The sequence below is a fragment of the Gossypium hirsutum genome, chromosome D01 (genome assembly GCF_007990345.1).
Source record: "Gossypium hirsutum isolate 1008001.06 chromosome D01, Gossypium_hirsutum_v2.1, whole genome shotgun sequence".
NCBI lineage: Eukaryota > Viridiplantae > Streptophyta > Magnoliopsida > Malvales > Malvaceae > Gossypium > Gossypium hirsutum.
In genome coordinates this window covers 49,079,923-49,098,715 of record NC_053437.1, presented here as the reverse complement: position 1 = coordinate 49,098,715, position 18,793 = coordinate 49,079,923, and the positions used below count along the sequence as shown (strand labels likewise).

The 18,793-nt window shown below is 36.1% G+C and overlaps 1 protein-coding gene across 3 annotated transcripts; it reads left to right on the top strand.

The window, feature by feature from the left end:
- Positions 1-13,469: 13,469 nt before the first annotated feature.
- LOC107922543 (nuclear transport factor 2B) lies at positions 13,470-15,791 on the top strand. Of its 3 annotated transcripts, none has more exons than XM_041087319.1 (3): positions 13,533-13,931; positions 15,180-15,282; positions 15,545-15,791. In XM_041087319.1, exons 1-2 carry the CDS (start codon positions 13,548-13,550, stop codon positions 15,252-15,254), a joined length of 459 nt encoding a protein of 152 aa, XP_040943253.1. In that variant the 5' UTR covers positions 13,533-13,547; the 3' UTR covers positions 15,255-15,282; positions 15,545-15,791. The 3 variants fall into 3 exon arrangements, with proteins under 3 accessions (XP_016708115.2, XP_040943253.1, XP_016708116.1); XM_016852627.2 differs by lacking the exon at positions 15,545-15,791 and adding an exon at positions 15,403-15,483; XM_016852626.2 differs by lacking the exon at positions 15,545-15,791 and having other exon boundaries at positions 13,470-13,931; positions 15,180-15,483.
- Positions 15,792-18,793: the final 3,002 nt, after the last annotated feature.

Sequence of the window (18,793 nt, the reverse complement as noted above, 5' to 3'; positions counted from 1 at the left end):
AGACATACTTGTGAACACAGTTCGCCAAAACTACTAATTACTGAAATGGCGAACAGCGGAGGGATAATTTGAGGCGTAATCCTACAAAAAATACAATCGGACCAAGGCGATGTTGTTCCCAGTCCTACCCCAATCAAAAAGTCACACATACATAGTACTTCAAACTTACTCGTAATACGATAGACTTACTTTATCAGCACTAGCGACCTTACTACGCCAAGTCAGGCAAACTTGTCTCACCATTTCATTGAACTTACATATCGGATAATCAGCCTGGCGAACCTAGCTAGCTTTAATACCAACTAATGTAACAACCCAAACCCGGCCGAATTGGTTCAACCCGAACCTGGCGAGCTGCATTAGCCACTGGAGTGACTCTTCATTAACTCCTAACCTAACCTCCAACACACACGTATATACCACATATAATGTGCTAAGTTATAACATAGTAGCAAAATTAAATCATACATAGAATGTAAAACATACGAGCTTACAAAAATAAACAGAGGAAAGATTCGCATGTCACCTAAATAGTAGGTACCAAAATGAACATATTTCTATCGTTTTGATGATAGCGTGATATTCACACTAATTCAACTTTGTGAGTTCCACATATTAAGGATCTACATTTAAAGAAAACAACAACAGGTAAGCATTTAATGCTTAGTAAGTTATACTGGAATTTACAATACTTACCTTGCACATAGGTGAGCATGTCACTACGAAAAGATTAGGCATACATCTAGCTAGAACATGACACATAATGTCGCAACAGGTGAGCATAAGAAACATAGGTATCCATATGTATTAGACATTATAACCTGTTCCAAAAACATCATCAATTTGTACCAATTCATATAAGTTTATCAAAATTTCATATACTATCATCAAACTACTAATTCATACCATTACAATTTAAATAACAAACTCGAACATGCGGGTGATGTAACACCCCTTGCTCGGTCCTATCACCAGACCCGAACAAGATGTTATTACTGAATACTTAAACGATTTTGAAATACTCAACTTACTAGAATGTGCAATAACATAAGTTGGGAAATTATTTTATTTTTGACACATGCTTAGAAGTTTACAAAATGTATATTTAATCCAACCATACATATTTTCTTGTTTTTAAAAGAATTTTGGCTAAATATAGTAAAACCATATTCTTAGTTTACTAGCCTGTGGATTGCCCTGATATGTACATGTTACAAATATACAATTAAGAGGCTTACAACTAAAACAGAAGGTTTTAGCTTAGTCCCTTTCCCGTAGTTCAAAATGACTTTTGATACATGAAAGAAATAAATCAATGAACATTTTAAGTTCAAGATGAACTTAGTGAGATTGCATGATGTTTACCCATCCACAAATACAGCTTATGTGGAATATAAGTCATGCATAAAGACAACTAATACGTTAAACAGATCACGTAAGAATATAAGCAACAAGCATACAATACACTTTGCTCAAATAGACAATTCGCCTTCACTCTCCGCGAACATATATGTTATAGTAAGTATAGGTGTATTTACCCAATGCAACTTATACAGGTGAAAAATCTTGGCGAAATCATACTTGGCTAATACACACCAGACAAATGCCTGTGGATTCCTATTTGTAGACACATACTTGCAGACTCAGGTTTGCAGATTCATACATGTCCTCATATATACAAATCTATTCTTAAAGATAATTCTCGCAGACTCACACTATGTGAAATTGTTTGTGTAAACTTGCTTGGCAGACTTATTTCTATTAATTTCCATATAGCGGAGTCCTAGAGGACTGACTTATCCTAGGATCTTGAGAACAAATCCTACAGACTGTCTTAGCTTGTAATATAGTCTTTACAGACTCATACTTAATGTCGATCCAGCGAACTCATACCCGGATGGTAATCCATGCGAACTCTTGTTTCAGTGGTGGTTTTGGCGAACTCACAACCCCGAATTCTCATTTAGAGAAACCCACTTGCGAATACATACTTAGTGAATTTTTACACGCAGATTCATGTTTCACGGATGATCCCAGTGGATCATGCTTGGTTGATTATCATATAGATTTGTTCTGGTGCTGACACATGCTTGTACGCTTGAAGACAAGCCTTGCAGACTACCACAAGCCTGTATACATAAGGACAAGTCCCAAAAAACTGCCATAACTTGCGACTTGGACAAAAATCTTGCCACAACGCCGATCATTTTCAAATAACATCTAGCCACAGCACCAAAACTTCTCTTTCAATTAACAGGTCGCCACAACACCGATACTTCTTTCAATTAACATCCCGCTACAACATCGATACTTCATTCATGTAACATCCCACCACAACACCGATACTTCTTCCAATGAGCATCTCGCCACAACATTGATACTTCATTCATTTAACATCCTGCAACAACACCGATACTTCTTTTAATTTAATGTACCACCACAACACCGATAGTTCTTTCAATTAACATCCCGCCACAAAATTGATACTTCATTCAATTAATATCAAGAAGGCATACGCATTTCTACATTAACATGCCTTCAACTTTGAGTTTTACAGCTTACCAACAAAAGAGCAATTCATATACCATTTAACCACATTCGTTCAATAACCATAGACTTACAAACAAACAATAGTTCACTACCAATTAATACTTCAACAGCTTATGCAAACAACAATTATATACGTAAGTAGTCTTAAATTTAGACCACATATTCACAATCAAACAGAACATCATTGACAACACTTTCACATAGTTGCTACTAAGTTTATCATCTCCAGATTATGCAATAGAATTTTCCAACAAAACATAACCTTGCAGCATACGAAATGTACATAAAAATTGGAGTTCAAAAACTCACTCACAAAACACTCGGATCCTAGAACCCTACACTTGCTTTGCCTTTCCTTTGTCACTCTAACCTCCTCCTTAGTTAGCTAAACAAAATAATCATTTCTCAATCAAAATAATAGCATTCATAAGTGAGACAATCGAAATTCATTAACATGCAGAATATTTTTGTAAGCTATCTAAGATCTTATGTTCAATGCCATGAACTCTACCGCAACTTACAAGTTTCTTATCTCTTCCCTTCAGCCAAAAGGTATAGAAAGGTTAGAAAGGTTACCAGCTCGCCAAATTCTTAATTTCTCAAGCTAACCCATGTATTTTTCCTTCATGCAAACTACTCCTTACTTCCTTACTATTCTAGAAAAAGAAAAGAAAAAATGAAGAAGACGAATACCATAACAAGATAATGAAGAATAAAATCTTCAGTTCTCCTACTTATACTCCTCTCACCTTTGTTCACCAATTCTAACATTCAATATAAAATTATTTAAGCTATAATCATGTTGTTCCCCAATTATACCATCTAGTTCTAATGTAATGGGACTATAATTGAAATTCAACTTGTCTACCAATCAATTCACAAGATTCAATAATTCATAGTAAAGCCCTTATGAACTTAAAACTTCTTAACTTGATACCCTTGCTTACCGTGGAATTTAATTCAAAATAATATTTTTAATTAATGTCTTATCTTTAATCAAGACCAAACTTTAATTTAACAGTTTCAACTGCGATAGGTGAACTGCACCACACCAAGATAGCTCATCTGAGCATAAACTACACCACACCAAGGCACCAAAGTGCAAAGTCTATAGGCATCAAATGTATATGCATATTCAAATACATCCCTCCACTATACCCAAGTCTCCGTAGAGACAATGAATACTCGTTAATTCGCAGCAAATGTTGGATCTCGAAATAACATATCATAAACTCTACATCATCAACTAACCCTTAAACAATCACACATATGACTCTATTAGAATACCAATTGTATCCTAGCATTTTACTAAGTTCACATGAGCATCAATAATTCATATTTTTATACACATAAATAGTGACTATCACATATCAATTTCTGAATTCCTTCAGTTGAATCTGAAAATGAATCACACATACATTTAATGATGCATTTAATATCTTTTGTCATTCTTCTAATTACAATCAACAGATATAGCGTAAAACACTTATCTAAATTCATATTAGTTCAATTATATTTTCTAGCCAAATATGTCAATTTCCACCAAAATCTTAATGTAAGCAAGAAGGAACTATTCCACAAGGAAGCATACTTATTAAACAAGGAACGAACTTACCTTTTAAGACACAAAACAAGTAGATTCCTCAGGGACTATTCTACAATTTTTACCTTTCCTCTACTAGCTCCACTTTTATCCAACTATTGTTTTATACAAATCTATATATACATACCAAATGAATATCATATATTAACACATAATAGCCATTAATTGGTTCACAACAACAATGTTGTAAGATGCATGATCCTAATTAATTTATTTTTTTATTACACACATATTTTACATTTTATTCAGTTTAGTCCCTAAACTCGGGATAACATGTTTTTCGATTCCTAGCTTCGGGTCAGAATACAATTTCACATTCTTTCATTAGGGAACCTATAATCAATCTATAAAATTTACAAGAAAAAGGCTTGGTTTCTTACCTAATTGAAGGCTGAATGTCGGAGGGGTTCAAAGCTTTCTTCTCTAAGTTTCCTAAGTATGGACGGTTTCAAGAATAGAGAAGATGATGAAAATCCCACTAACTTACTTATTTATACTTTAATTTTTCATTAATTAATCTAGTTTAATTAACTTAATCATGTTTTAATCATCATAAACTAGCTATCAACTAAGCTTAATGGGAATTTTATCATCATCCACTAACTTTAAGAAAACAATGGTTTAATTACCATTTCAGTCTTTGGGATAATTGCAATCTAGGTCTTCAAGCATTTTCTTAATTAAAACTCAATAGCAATTGGACTTTTATAATTTAATCCCTAAACTTTAATGAACTATTTTACTAGCTAAATTTCTTGACCATTCTTTATTACATTCTTATATTAACTCTATAAATATTCCTATTTTATATTTATGAACTTGGTTAATGAAAATGGGGTCCCGAAATTGCATTTTTCGATACCACTAAAAATTAGGTTGTTATAATATGGTTGAAAATACAAAAATGATTTGTAATTGAAATATATAAATGACTCCTGGTTGAACTCATTAATTGATAATTAATTAATGAGAGTTGAGATATAAATGATGTTATAAAAAGAACCGAAATATTTGATACATGAAATTAGAATGTCAACCCTATAGGTGTATTAATATGATTGAAAACAAGAATAAAAACATATGAAAAACATGTGAAAGACCATATTTACTACTAGTTAAAAGCCTTAGGGGCCATGTTCTATTGTATAAATAAACTAATTTTATTTGCTGTATGAAAATGAGATGCAAAGATCTGAAGGTGCATTGCTAACAAATGATAAATGGCTTGAAATTATGATATTCTTGAGAAAGTTTAAGCAAATAATTTTATGAGATATTAATTTTCCACTGTGGACTTGATTAGATGATATTATATAGTATACTAATAACAAGTTTATATATTTTATATATAATGTATTGAATTCAAATTATACTAGCACCATTTTACATCTAATGCTCAGCATGCAGACATGTTTGTTCTGTACGTAGGTGTCAACAATGTTGGATCATGTTCGTATAGTTCAAAGGCATCCGAAGGTTATAACTCAGCTCCATTAAAATTGATTTGCTCATAGTAAACACTAGAAGTGTCTTGGCATGTACCTAGAGTATAAGTAGTTGTTGGAGTCCATTTTGCCGATTTCAAATGAATAACATGAAAGATTTTGTATTCTAAGCTTAATTGTGTGTTATGTTAATCATATTGAATATGTTATAGAATAATCTAGTCATGGTTAAAATCAGAACTAGAAATATGAAGGTATGTATATGAATAACTAGTTTCTTGCTTGCCAAATAATCTTGCTTGTTGGCTAAGTTTGATTCTTCTTGATCATGACTGTGTCTATAGTGTTTGAATATGTTAATGTGAGTGGGAATGGTGTTTTAAACATCATTTTTGAGTAATACAAGTTTTGGTTTAATTAAGGTATTACTTTGGGTCAAAATAGGGGTGCTTTGAGGTTATTTTTGGGTTCAAGCAAAGTTGTTTCGGTACAAGTGGTTAGTTGTATCGATACAAGTAATTTAGTAAGCAAAAGTGAATAGTACCAGGGACTTGTATCGGTACAAGTCCATGGTTGTATCGATACAACAAGGTCAGAAGAAGGTCCCTCTTTTATTTGAGGTTTTTCGACCCCCGAAGAGACGCGTATTTAATCTTGAACACCTCTAAAAACCTAGGAACCATTTTAATTTTTTTCTAAATTGTTTTAAAAGTTTTAAATATAAATTTTAATTATTTGAAAATGATTTGTTTTAAATGATGTTTTAATTATTTCTTAGTATAAAATTAGTTTGAATTACTCTAATAATGAATATGATGTCTGACATTCAAATTTAACAACCAAATCAAGTGTAGAGTGTAACATGTACACCACAAAAACGATTTTGCATCATTTTAAATTTACCACGATTTGGCACTGCAATTGATTTAGAGATTTAAAGCTTTTGTAGAAGCTTAAAAGAAACTCTCTTATATATCTTTTTTATCTTTATCTTTAACTTTTTTATTTTTTAAGTTTTAATTTATACATTTATGGGGCAAAAGTTGTCTGGTTTTGCGTTTCTTTTTTACTTTTTAACTTTTTTTTCATTTTATGGTTTTTTTGTTAATTTTAAATTATGTCAAGATAAATTTAATGCGTCACATTTAATAATAATATTAATGATTTTAATAATTGAATCATACAATTGATATAATCTCAAAAGTTTGATGTTGTAATTTAAAGTTTTGAGACAAATTTAATGTAAGAATTAAGTTTGGGAAAATATGGTGCAATTTACTCTACTTGATTTATACATAGAAGGATATTTTTGTAATTTTCATTATCAAGATAGTGACTGGTTGACTCTTGACATTAACTCAGTTAGGGTTTAAACAATAATATCTATTATTATATTTAAGTGTTTTACTGAACTAGTGTCACTCTCAATTTAATCATCAACTTAGTAATGAATTTGCTAAAAACCAATAATTTTTAATGAGTAATAAATATTATTTGAAAGGTAATTTTGTTTCTCTTATTATATTTAAAAGTTCCCAACACCGTATTTTAGGAGAGCCGAAAGTAATACTCCAAAATCTAGTAGGTACTTCAAAAATTTTAGAGATAAAAACATATATTTTTCTTACTCCAAAAATAATACTTCTTTCAATAAAAAGGGCAAATTACATATAAAAGCCCTTTTTTTTAAATTTATCAAAATGGGTCCGGTAAATAATTATTTACCACAATGGCCCAATTCCCCAAAAGCGTGTCCACATCAGCGCGATGTCAAGGGACGTGGCAGGAAAACGCGTCCCTGAGGAAGCGTTTTGCCTACGTGGACAGAAATCGCTCCCTCAAAGACGTGTTTTCCTGCCACGTAAGCACTCCCTTGGGGACGCGTTTTGTCCGCGTGTGAACAGTAGCAACGGCTACTTTTTTGACCGTTGGTGACCCCCCCAACAGTAAAAGAAAATATAAACCCCCTTTCATTTTTTTCACAACTAAATCATTTCTCTCAATTTCTCTCTAATATTCTCTCAAATTCCTCTCAAATTTCTATTTAAAAGAGCTTTAATTTTTTAATTATTTTTAAAAAAGATTTAAATTTTATTTTTTTGAATTTTTTTTAAATCGTAAAAATTTGTACCAATTTAGCAATGGCCGGAGAATTGATTCGTCTTGATGACAAGCACATATCCGTCGAACAAATGAAAATGGTAAGTGTTAAATTTAATTTTTAAATATTATTTAAGATTTTTTTTTATTTATGCAATTTTCAATAATTATTATTTTATTATTTGTTATAAAAGTCTGTAGATCGGATATTGCAATGTTATATCCGTAATATGCATGGTCCTTCATCACCGTTGGTAGAGAATTACCTGCGGTAGGCGGGTTTTTGGCACGTGGCGATGGTAGACCGAGGATGCAAGTTGGACCCGAAACTTATCAGTGCGTTGATTGAGAGGTGGAGACCCGAAACGCATACATTCCATCTTCCATGTGGAGAGTGCACTATCACTTTGGAAGATGTCAATTTGCAATTGAGATTGCCGGTGGACGGGTACGCAGTCATCGGGTCTGTTCAATCTGGTGATTGGGAAGCGGTATGCTACGAGCTTTTAGGCACTATTCCGGAGAATATTAACGGAGGTTGGATCGAGATGGGCTGGTTACGAGACACATTCCCAGATTCGGATGATGATTCAACCAAACTAGAAAGAATCCAATATGCTCGGGCATACATTCTTCAGATAATTAGAGGTTATCTGATGCCGGACTTGTCACGAAACCTCGTACATCTAAGATGGCTTCTGAAACTCGTTGATTTTCGAGTAGCTGGTGAATTTAGTTGGGGGTCTGCCGTGTTGGCAACATTGTACCGGGAGATGTGCAGGACAACGCAACCGAATAAAGTAAAAATCGGAGGTTGCCTGTCACTACTGCAGCCATGGGCACGGTTTCACTTTCTATTTTTACGTCCTCAAGTGGACCACCCGTATACATTCCCACTCATAACGAGGTAAATTTTATATTAGATTTTACAATTATTACGTAGATTTAAAATATAATAGAATGCTAAAAATTTATTTAATTAGGTGGAACCATCCGGTAAGTTATGCTCGATTACCTACCTCTCTTGAAGATATACGGCTTCTATTAGACCAACAGTCGAAAGCACAAGTAAGTATTAAATAAAATAGATATTTCCATCATGAGATAGTCGATTGGTATTTAGTATTTAGTATATAACTAATATTTCCATCATGGTCATATAGTTTCAATAGATACCATACGAGGATCCGGTAATTCGGGCAGTAATTCCGGATGAGTACTTCCAAAATCCAAACGCTTGGCATGTGAAAGTCTCGTTGGTCAACTTTACGACTGTAGAGATGCACCAGTCGAATAGAGTATTACGGTAATTTGGATTTCGACAATCGATTCCCGTGGCACCTGAGGTATTGGATGATCATCACAAAATCGACCTACGGTAATTGCATACGGATTGGTCGAGATTCTGGTCACACTACATCCAAATGTGAGAGATCGGTATGATTATATACCAACTCGGGAATCGATCATCGTTCTAGAGTTAGCATGCGTGCTGGAATACATGCCATGGTTTAGGATCTATGGCAAACCGTATTTACTATCGTCAAAGGAGAGGCAGCGGCAATTGTGTGTCCAAAGGGAATGGCGTCGCCCTTTAAATCCAAGAAGAAGGGACAACGACGCAAGCCCAACAACGAGTCCCAAACATTCACCCGGCCTATCATCATCGCCGATACAATCACCAGGCCCAGCAACAGCACCAACACAGTCACCCGACCCAGCAGTTCAACCGACGATACCCACGGTACAGCCTTTTCAGATGATGCTAGGTGCGTATCCTAGCCCTTTTATGTATCCTAACCTTTATATGTTTCCTTTTTCTAGTCCTATGGTAGGTTGGAGTCAATGGCTTGGTTCATTTCCATTTTCGATTACGCCGAGTGGACCGCCGATGTATAGGCCAGCGTTGCATGAGGGATCGTAAGAGGGGCCGTTAGAGAGCTCTTCTTTTTACCAAACCCCATCACCGTATGGGTTTCAAACAGCTTCGCCATTGGTGATGCAAACACCTCCACAGTCACTATTCTATCAAGGTGGCTCATCGTCCCAACACCGACAACTAGATCCCTTACCGGAGGAACCAAAATCCCCGCTGGAGCAACCACAACCCCCGCCGAAAGCTGGACAAAGGAGGAATCCAATGCGTAACCGTCGACGACCGTCATGTGGCACTGAATCCGGCGGGCACGGAGATTGATTTTTATTTGTACAAACATTTTGAATATTTTGATATTATTTGACGTAATAAAATAGAAATTCTTCTATATTATTTCATGTACTAAAATAGAAATTTACTTATACATTTCTAATATAATAGAAATTCTTTTAAATAAGGCAATGTTGAATATTTCTATATTATTTCTTTTAATAAAATAAAACGTTGTTTTGAATAAAGTAATTGTAATTTACTTTAATATTTTTAATAAAATAGATTTTCTTTTAAATAAGTCAATATTCTGAATATTTGTACCAATTTTTGATTTAAAAAAATATAAATAATACAAAGTTTTTTACAATAACGTTCAACTATTGTGATTTGGGCATGATCGGCTTGTATGTTCTGGGTTCCTACACCATCCGCACAACTTCTGTTGACTGGCTGTTTCTCGGATATCCATATTGTTACGTATTCTAGTTGAGCAAGGTCGACCCTTTGGTTTGAGACGCAATTCTCTATCCGGTAACAGCTTAAATGGAGCAAGCGATACAAATGGCCACTTACGTTCATCTGGGACCGGTGGGAATACATGTCTCCAGACGTTGTACATGTTTTCTAATTTGTACACTTCGTCGACATAGCTCATCGGATCCAGACGGAGATTCTGACAAGCTGCAATTACATGAGCGCATGGATAACGAAGTGCGTTAAACATCTCACAGTCGGTCGTTGTAGTACGCATGTTCCATTTGAAGGTCTGTTATGCAACCTGGGACGTATCTCTTTAGCACTTGACACCACTGCTATATTTCATTATATTAAGCGTCCCACCTACTATGCATCTTCTCCAACGCTTTCTTCTTAGCTATCCAAGCCATGCGGTAAGAGGGCGTGTACCTCATTTGGCTACGAATATTGGCAATTAAGACCGGCACTGAAGTCCTGGATCTACCTTCACCATGGGTAGTATCAAGCTAGCTAACATAGCTGAATCCAATTTAGGTTGATCTTGTGAAATACATATAAACGGAGTACATTAAACCATGCAACATTACATAATAACAATATTATTCAGAAACCCTACATAATGTACCTACAGCACATGTATGTGGACCTTTGTACTTTTTAATCTCCCATAACCCTATCCTTTTCCTCAACGAGGCGTAAATTTTCCATGAACATGTACCGTCTTACACTGCACACTTCACCTCAAACTATCAATTTTGGACTTAACGACGTGGTAGTTAACGCCGTTATTGATGCTATGTTGTTTCAAAGCACCAATAAAACTATCCTTGTTGGAAAACTGATTACCAACTTCAAATTCACCCAAATCCAATACCAAACTTGTACGATCACGCAACCAGTGTGGTAGATTTGGAAACTCTAACGCATCATCTGCAGACAGATCGACATTATACATATGAGCTGAAGGTGAGTATGCCCTGAATCGTGGATCTTCTTCTTCATCTGAACCCCTTACAACATCTTCAGGTTCGGTTGGAATAGGCTCCGGTTCAGAGAATAATGCAATTTCTGCACCATCGGGCCCAGGCTCTCGAGGTGGATCTGTATCGGAGTCATCTTCTAACCTACCATCATCTGCAACGTACGAGGTCCCCTCACCGGTAGACGTCGTAGGGAGTACATCATCCCTTCTTTTGGGTGTTTCATAACATCCCCAATTGGATGTAGATTGCCAACCACTAGAAGTTGATGCCGTTCCCTAGTACGTATTTCCAGCATCAAACATCGACCCACCGAGCTGCATGTCCCATCCAGCGATAGAGTGTCGTGTAGGGGTTGTGTATTCCACACCACTACCAAACATGAGCTATTCCGTGTTTTGTAACCCACTAACCGAGTGTCAGGCAGGGGTCGCGTATACCTCTCGAACACCAGTCGCAAGTGCATCATTTGGCGATATAAATTGTACATATAATTCAATATAGGGTGCTCCACTAGCGAGATGAGCCTGCACCATTGCCTCTAAGCTACAAGCACATTTTATGTCGAACGAGTCATATATCACCGGATCAACAGAAGAACAAAATCGATACGTAATAGACAGAACTTTCATTGGCGTCATTTCGACTATTTTATGCCTAATTCTTTTACGAAGTTCTGTCAAATCTATGTTCTGGTTAAAAACTAGTCGCACTGTATTCTCCGATAAAAAAACAACACCGTTCTCGGTGTGGCAAACCTCACCATCATAGTAAATAACAGCAGTAATACGTTCACTCATCTTCAATTTCTATCCTTCTTAGCCTCTCTCATTTTTTTTGTTGTAACTTATGCAATCTGAGAAAAAATTTTGCATCATTTATAGCCTTAGGCCAAACATGTGCTACTGTAGCAAAAGCGCGTTCACGTGGGAGCTTCTTTCAGTACTTCAGCTGACAAAGCATCCTGCTTAAAGCGTTTTTGACACTATTTGCTCAGAAACATCTACTCAAAATTATTTTTTCAAGAGCTACTATAGCAAAAGTGCATCCACGTGGGAGCTTCTTTCAGTACTTCTACTGATAAAGCATCCTGCTTAAAGCGTTTTTGACACTACTTGCTCAAAAACGTCTACTCGAAATTACTTTTTCAGGAGCTACTGTAGCAAAAGCGCGTCCATGTGAGAGCTTCTTTCAGTACTTCTGCTGACAAAGCATCCTGCTTAAAACGTTTTTGACACTATTTGCTCAGAAACGTCTACTCGAAATTATTTTTTCAGGAGCTACTGTAGCAAAAGTCCGTCCACGTGGGAGCTTCTTTAAATTAACAAATAATTTAATTAAGTAACCTTAAACTCCAAACCCTAATTTATTTAAGTTTTTACTTAAAAACCCTAAACACTAAACCCTAATCTAATTTTATAAAAATTTATAATTAATTTACTCAAGTAATCCTGAACCCTAATTTATTTGATTTTTCCTTAAAAACCCTTAACTCTAAACCCTAATCTAATTTTTTAAAAAAATTTAATTAAATTACTCAAGTAACCCTAAACCTTAATTTAATTGATTTTTTCTTAAAAAACAATAAATACGAAACCCAATCCAATTTTGAAAAAAATTATAATTAACTTAATTGACAAACCCTAAACCCTAATCCCTTATTTATTTAATTTTTCTCTAAAACCCTAAACTTAAAAACACCAAAACCCTAATCTTACCCCTAAACCAATAACCCAAAACCCTAATCGTAGGAGACACGGGCAAAACGCGTCCCTAAGGAAGCGTTTTGCCTACATGGACATAAAGTGCGCCATTGAAGGAGCGATTTCTGTTCACGTAGGCAAAACGTTTCCTCAGGGACGCGTTTCCCTGCCACGTCCCCTAACATCGCGCTGACGTGGACGCGATGATGTGGATGCGCTTTCGAGGAAATAGGGTCATTCCGATAAATAATTATTTACCGGGCCCATTTCGATAATTTTTAAAAAAATAGACTTTTATATGTAATTTGCCCCAATAAAAAGGTAATTTCAAAATTTCCTTCAAATAAAATTAGGTAAAAGAAAAACGATTGGGCTACGTTAGATTGACGCAAAGAACGATCCGCTAACTGATAGACAGTAAAGCGGATGTATAAACGATCCAAAAGAAAGAAAGAACACGCTGGCATCCCCTTGTCCTTTAGATTTTTATGATTCAAATTCAGCCGCTAGATGAATCCTCCTATAAATACACAATTTTGGATGGGCTCGGCTGGTCTCGCTTCTCTTAATTACTGTGTCACTGCCCTTCTCTTTGACGGCTCAAACTCTGATAAACAAAAGGAAAAATCGATGGATCCAGACGCTGTAGCCAAGGCTTTTGTCGATCACTACTACTCGACATTCGATGCGAACCGGGCCGGTTTAGCCAATCTCTACCAGGAAGGTTCCATGTTGACCTTTGAAGGTCAAAAGATCCAAGGATCTCAGAGCATTGTCGCTAAGCTAACCAGCCTTCCTTTCCAGCAGTGCAAGCACAATATTTCCACCGTTGATTGCCAGCCATCTGGCGCCGGCGGCGTCCTCGTCTTCGTCTCTGGAACACTACAACTCGCCGGCGAACAACATGCTCTCAAGTTTAGCCAGGTAGCTCTCTTCGCATCTTTTATTTTGTTTTGTTTTTTAGGGTTTTTTATATGTACTTGAGCGATCGATCTAAGGCTAATCTGTGTGACACTGTTGATCTCATCGGTGTTATTGATGATATTAATTTCGCGATTCGATTTGTTAGTGATGGATCTTTTAAGTGAGTTTTTGATCTGCTGTAACTCCCTCTTGAATTTTTTTTATTTATTCTTCAGGATTCTAAGAATTGAATTGGCTGTTTAATGCATATAAAACTCTGCTGTTTATAATTATATTTCAGTGATCGCTTGTTTTCCATTCCTTTTGATAATTGAATTAGTAAGGGAAACATGTATGATATACTCGATATAATTAACAATGTCGATTTCATGAATTTTCAAAGATATAGATATTTTGGATCCACCATCTTGCCGATGGAACACCTGCTATTTCTTATTTGTTGTGCCCTATGTGGCTCTGCATATGGAGTTGACTTAGATGGTCGTCTGTGATGATTTTTTGAGATTACAAACATCACCGTTACCCCATATTCTTATTTATTTATCTGGATAAAATAAGGATCTAATTAAAATTTTAAAATTAGTGTTGTAAGATTGTCTATGATTCCTGTCTGTATGTTTACGTGTTATAAATAATTGTAGCAATCAAGAGTTCTTTCGTTCCTGAAGTTTTTTTTTATCATAGGCAAGCCTTCGGTTGTGTATTTTAATCTTTTATGCTTGCCTATTACATTTTTCGCATAAGAAATAGATGGTGGGTGCTCACAGTGCATACTGTGAAAGATTATCAAACATCTTCTCAGTGTTGTTTCTTGGCAACTCTATCGTGAGCATGACATAAAAGAAAAACCAGTGATATCTCTCCTCAACTGTAGACATTGATGATTTTCCTTATGACTTATATGCCTTGCTTTCTCGTAGAGCAAACTTATATAGTTTGATACGTATTTATGGCTCAACGTTCTGTATAATTTTGTGCAATAAGGGCCTGTTTTTATCTAATGGCTAAACTATGAAAAAAGTACTTTTTTAAGAAGGCCCTGAATACTTGTATTTATACCCATGCTAGTTCTTACCCTTGATTTTTGCCTATATTCAAATGAGAGATTGATTTTTACCTAAAAGTTGGAAAGTTAAAGCTAATTTAGGTGTAACAAAAGTATAGGAGCTTATTTGCAACGAACTGGTTGTGATATTTTGACATCAAGCTTTATTAACTGAGTGATTTTGGGTTTGATTTTGGTCTCAGATGTTTCATTTGATGCCAACACCACAAGGAAGCTTTTATGTGTTGAATGACATATTCAGGTTAAACTACGCGTGAAGAGACAGAAATCACTACGATTAATCAGGTGATGGGAATACAAATCTCAAGGATTTATAAATCTGGTTATCTTTTAGACATTTTAAATGAAAAATGGAAATATTTTTTGGTTTAATTATGTGGGTGGGTATGATGGTTTCCATTCCAGTCTCCATATTTCAGAGACGTTGTTGTGATTGGCTGAGGACGCAGTCTTCTGAATTGGATGAATGTTGGATGTTTGATTAAAGACTTGTTTTTAGTTAAAGCTTATGGCTCTTTGAAACAGATTTTCCATCAATAAATCACAGATTTTTGTTTCCATTTGAGAGGTTGGCAGAGCTCTCGAGTCTTGGCTTGGTTTGGTACTTTTGTTTCCAGTATTGAGGTTGGATATTGCTGTTGGTATCGAATTGCTTTTCTATTTCCATCTTAGCAGTTTCTTTTCTTTTATAGCCACTAAATTTAATTACTGAAATTGGTGGCGGAACTTATATTTCGGAAGCAGGCACGGTAGAAGCTGTTTAGTAAACAAAAAATTAAATTTATTTAGGTTCATCATGTTTATAAAATTTTGTTCTTATATTATAGCATTTCATTGGTTTTTTTTTATCTTGTATGATACATGGATTTTGTTTTGAAAAAAAAGGAACAAGTATTATTTGGGGTTGGATACATAATTTGCCCATGGGCATTGTCGAAAAGCAAATGACCTAATCAAATAGGAGGGTCAACAAACACAAATTAAATCATTAAGAGAAAAGATGTAAACTACTTCCCATGTGAGTTCCAATCATTGGCACACTTGTTCCCTTCATGAAAGGCATGTTGCAAAGGGTTAGAATTCATAAAACGGGACCATAGCATCGACTTTTATTTAAAGATTATTTAAGTTGAGTTGTTGAGCTAAGATTAGATCGTCTCTCAAGGTTCACAGCTCAGCCTCAACGCCAGTAGCTCTAGGGATGTGACAAAAAGAGCCAATCACTCAACTGCCTGATGAACACGGATAATAACATCGGCACTAGACTTTCTCGGTTCCCAATATATGAACTGTCAGTATTCAATGGAGGAGGTTTCCATGCAACTGGAATGATATTTGGAATGTTATATTTTTTTCACTAGTACAAATAGGGCAACAAATTCTCCTGCACTGGTCAGAATACGCTATACAAAACCTCGTAATGGCCTATTGTTGGAGAAAACTAAAGCCTTGTGGCAGTGTCAAATTTCTCAAAGTGAGAGTAAAAATAATGTACCAAGGAATCAATGGGTGTTGGATCCAATTTTTGGAGGTAATATTACTCAGCAACCACTCTTCCCAACTATTAAACAAAGGGGGATTAAATCGGCTACATTGATAGACCTCCCTCCATAAATTTTGGGTAATGTGACAATCTCGTAAAAGGTGGACAACAGATTCTTGATTATTAGAATAGAATGGGCAAAGATCAACATAATTCATACCCCGAAAAGAAATGAGCGATCTAGTGGGGAGAGCTTTCCACCCACATTTCCATGGGAAAATTTTCAATTTTGGTGGGAGACGAACTTTCTACAATGACGTCCAAAAACTAGAGACAACTCCATGAGAAAAGACGAGATTAGGGTCACTACAAGAGAGAATGAAATGATAAACGCTTGCCAAAGAAAAAACTCCAATTTTTGAAGGTTCCCGACAGATAAAATCCATGTCGAGACATTAGGTGAAACAAGAATTTGGCAAACAACAGAAATTAAGCAAGAAAAAAATGGAGAAGAAGAAGAATATTTTCGGAGAAGAAGAGAAGATACTGAAAGTTTTTTTTCAAATTTCGATAACTGCCTTCCCATGCAGTACATGCAAATATTAAGGAAAATAACAAAACAATGACGCGGCACATTTTAGTTATCACCAAAACGCACCGTTCCACTAATCCTCAAAACTCACCGTTTTACTTAAGCTATTTTAATTAATTCTTCCTGCTAACATTTCAGCTCGTAACAGTATTTCCCTCCCACAAACACATCCTTGTCCTCAAGGAAAAATTCGAGGAAATTTGGACTGAATCGCAGTAAGTGGCTCCCATGTCGCATCCTCTAGAAAAGAATTAACCCACTCGACTAACACTTCAGTTATTGCATGGTTTCCTCTTTTGACTATCATTCTGTCTAAAATGCGGACTGGTTCCTTTGGCAAAGCACCTTGATCATCTACCAGGGGTAATTGAGCTTGAGTAGGGGCCAAACCAATGTGTTTCTTCAGTTGGGAAACATGAAACGTAGGGTGAATCCGTGAATTTTACGGCAGTTGAAGAGTATAAGCCACTGTTCCTACCTTCCCGATAACAGGAAAAGGTCCATAGTACTTGGGAGATAGTTTCTGGTTAATGACCCTTCGAAGAGACTGCTATTTGTAAGGTTGCAATCTTAAGTAGACTAAGTCACCAATTTGAAAGCTTCTTTCCAAACGGTGCTTGTCAGCAAAATGTTTCATACGAGCCTGAGCCTTTTTAAGGCATGAATGAAGTAACTTCCTTGCGGCCTCTCGAGCTTGTAGGCTGCGATCCACCGCAGCTACAGAAGAGGCACCTACTAGATAAGACATGTGTGTCAGCGGAGGTTAGCCATACGAAGCCTCGTACGGGTGAGCTGGATCGAAGAATGGAACGACGAGTTATACTACCATTCAGCGAGTGGTAGCCAGAAGAACCATTGAGCCGGTGTTTCCCCCGTCATACAACGTAGATAATTTTCAAGACACCGATTTAGTACCTCCGTCTGGCCATCTGTTTGGGGGTGGTAGACTGTTGACATGAGAAGCCTAGTTCCCGATTGTCGAAAAAGCTCTTGCCAAAAACCACTAACAAAAATTTTATCTCTGTCTGATATAATGGACTCAGGCATGCCATGGAGTTTATATATATGAGTAAGATACTCACCAGCTACATCTTTGGCCGTGTAAGGATGAGACAATGCTATAAAATGGCCATATTTAGTGAGGTGATCAACCACCACTAAAATGGAATTCTTTCTTTTTGAAGAGGGAAGTCCTTCGATGAAGTCCATACTAATCACCGACCGAGCACGATTCGGAACTGGCAACGATTGCAACGATTGACAAGGCCTGATGACGAGCCCCAAGAGCCTTACTAAAGAAGGCTAGAGGTCTACCTTGCTGCTGTAATACCGCTCCAACCCCAAACCCACTAGCATCCGTATCCATTGTAAATTCCAACTGAAAATTTGGAAGCATCAACATTAGTGCAAAACTTAAGGCTCGTTTAAATGCTTGAAAAGCTTCTGTGGCCTATTCTGACCAACCCCAACCATTCTTCTTCAACAATTTGGTTAAGGGTCGAGCAAGCACACCATAACCCCGAATGAACCTCCTATAATAGCCCGTGAGATCGAGAAAGCTACGCAACTCCTTAAATGATTTAGGAACAGGCCAAGAAGATACACATTCGGTCTTAGTAGGGTCCATAGAAACAGTGCCCGCATGTAATATATGCCCCAAATAGTGAAATTGAGGTAACCTAAAACAACACTTTGTCTTCCTAGCATATAACTGTTGTTCC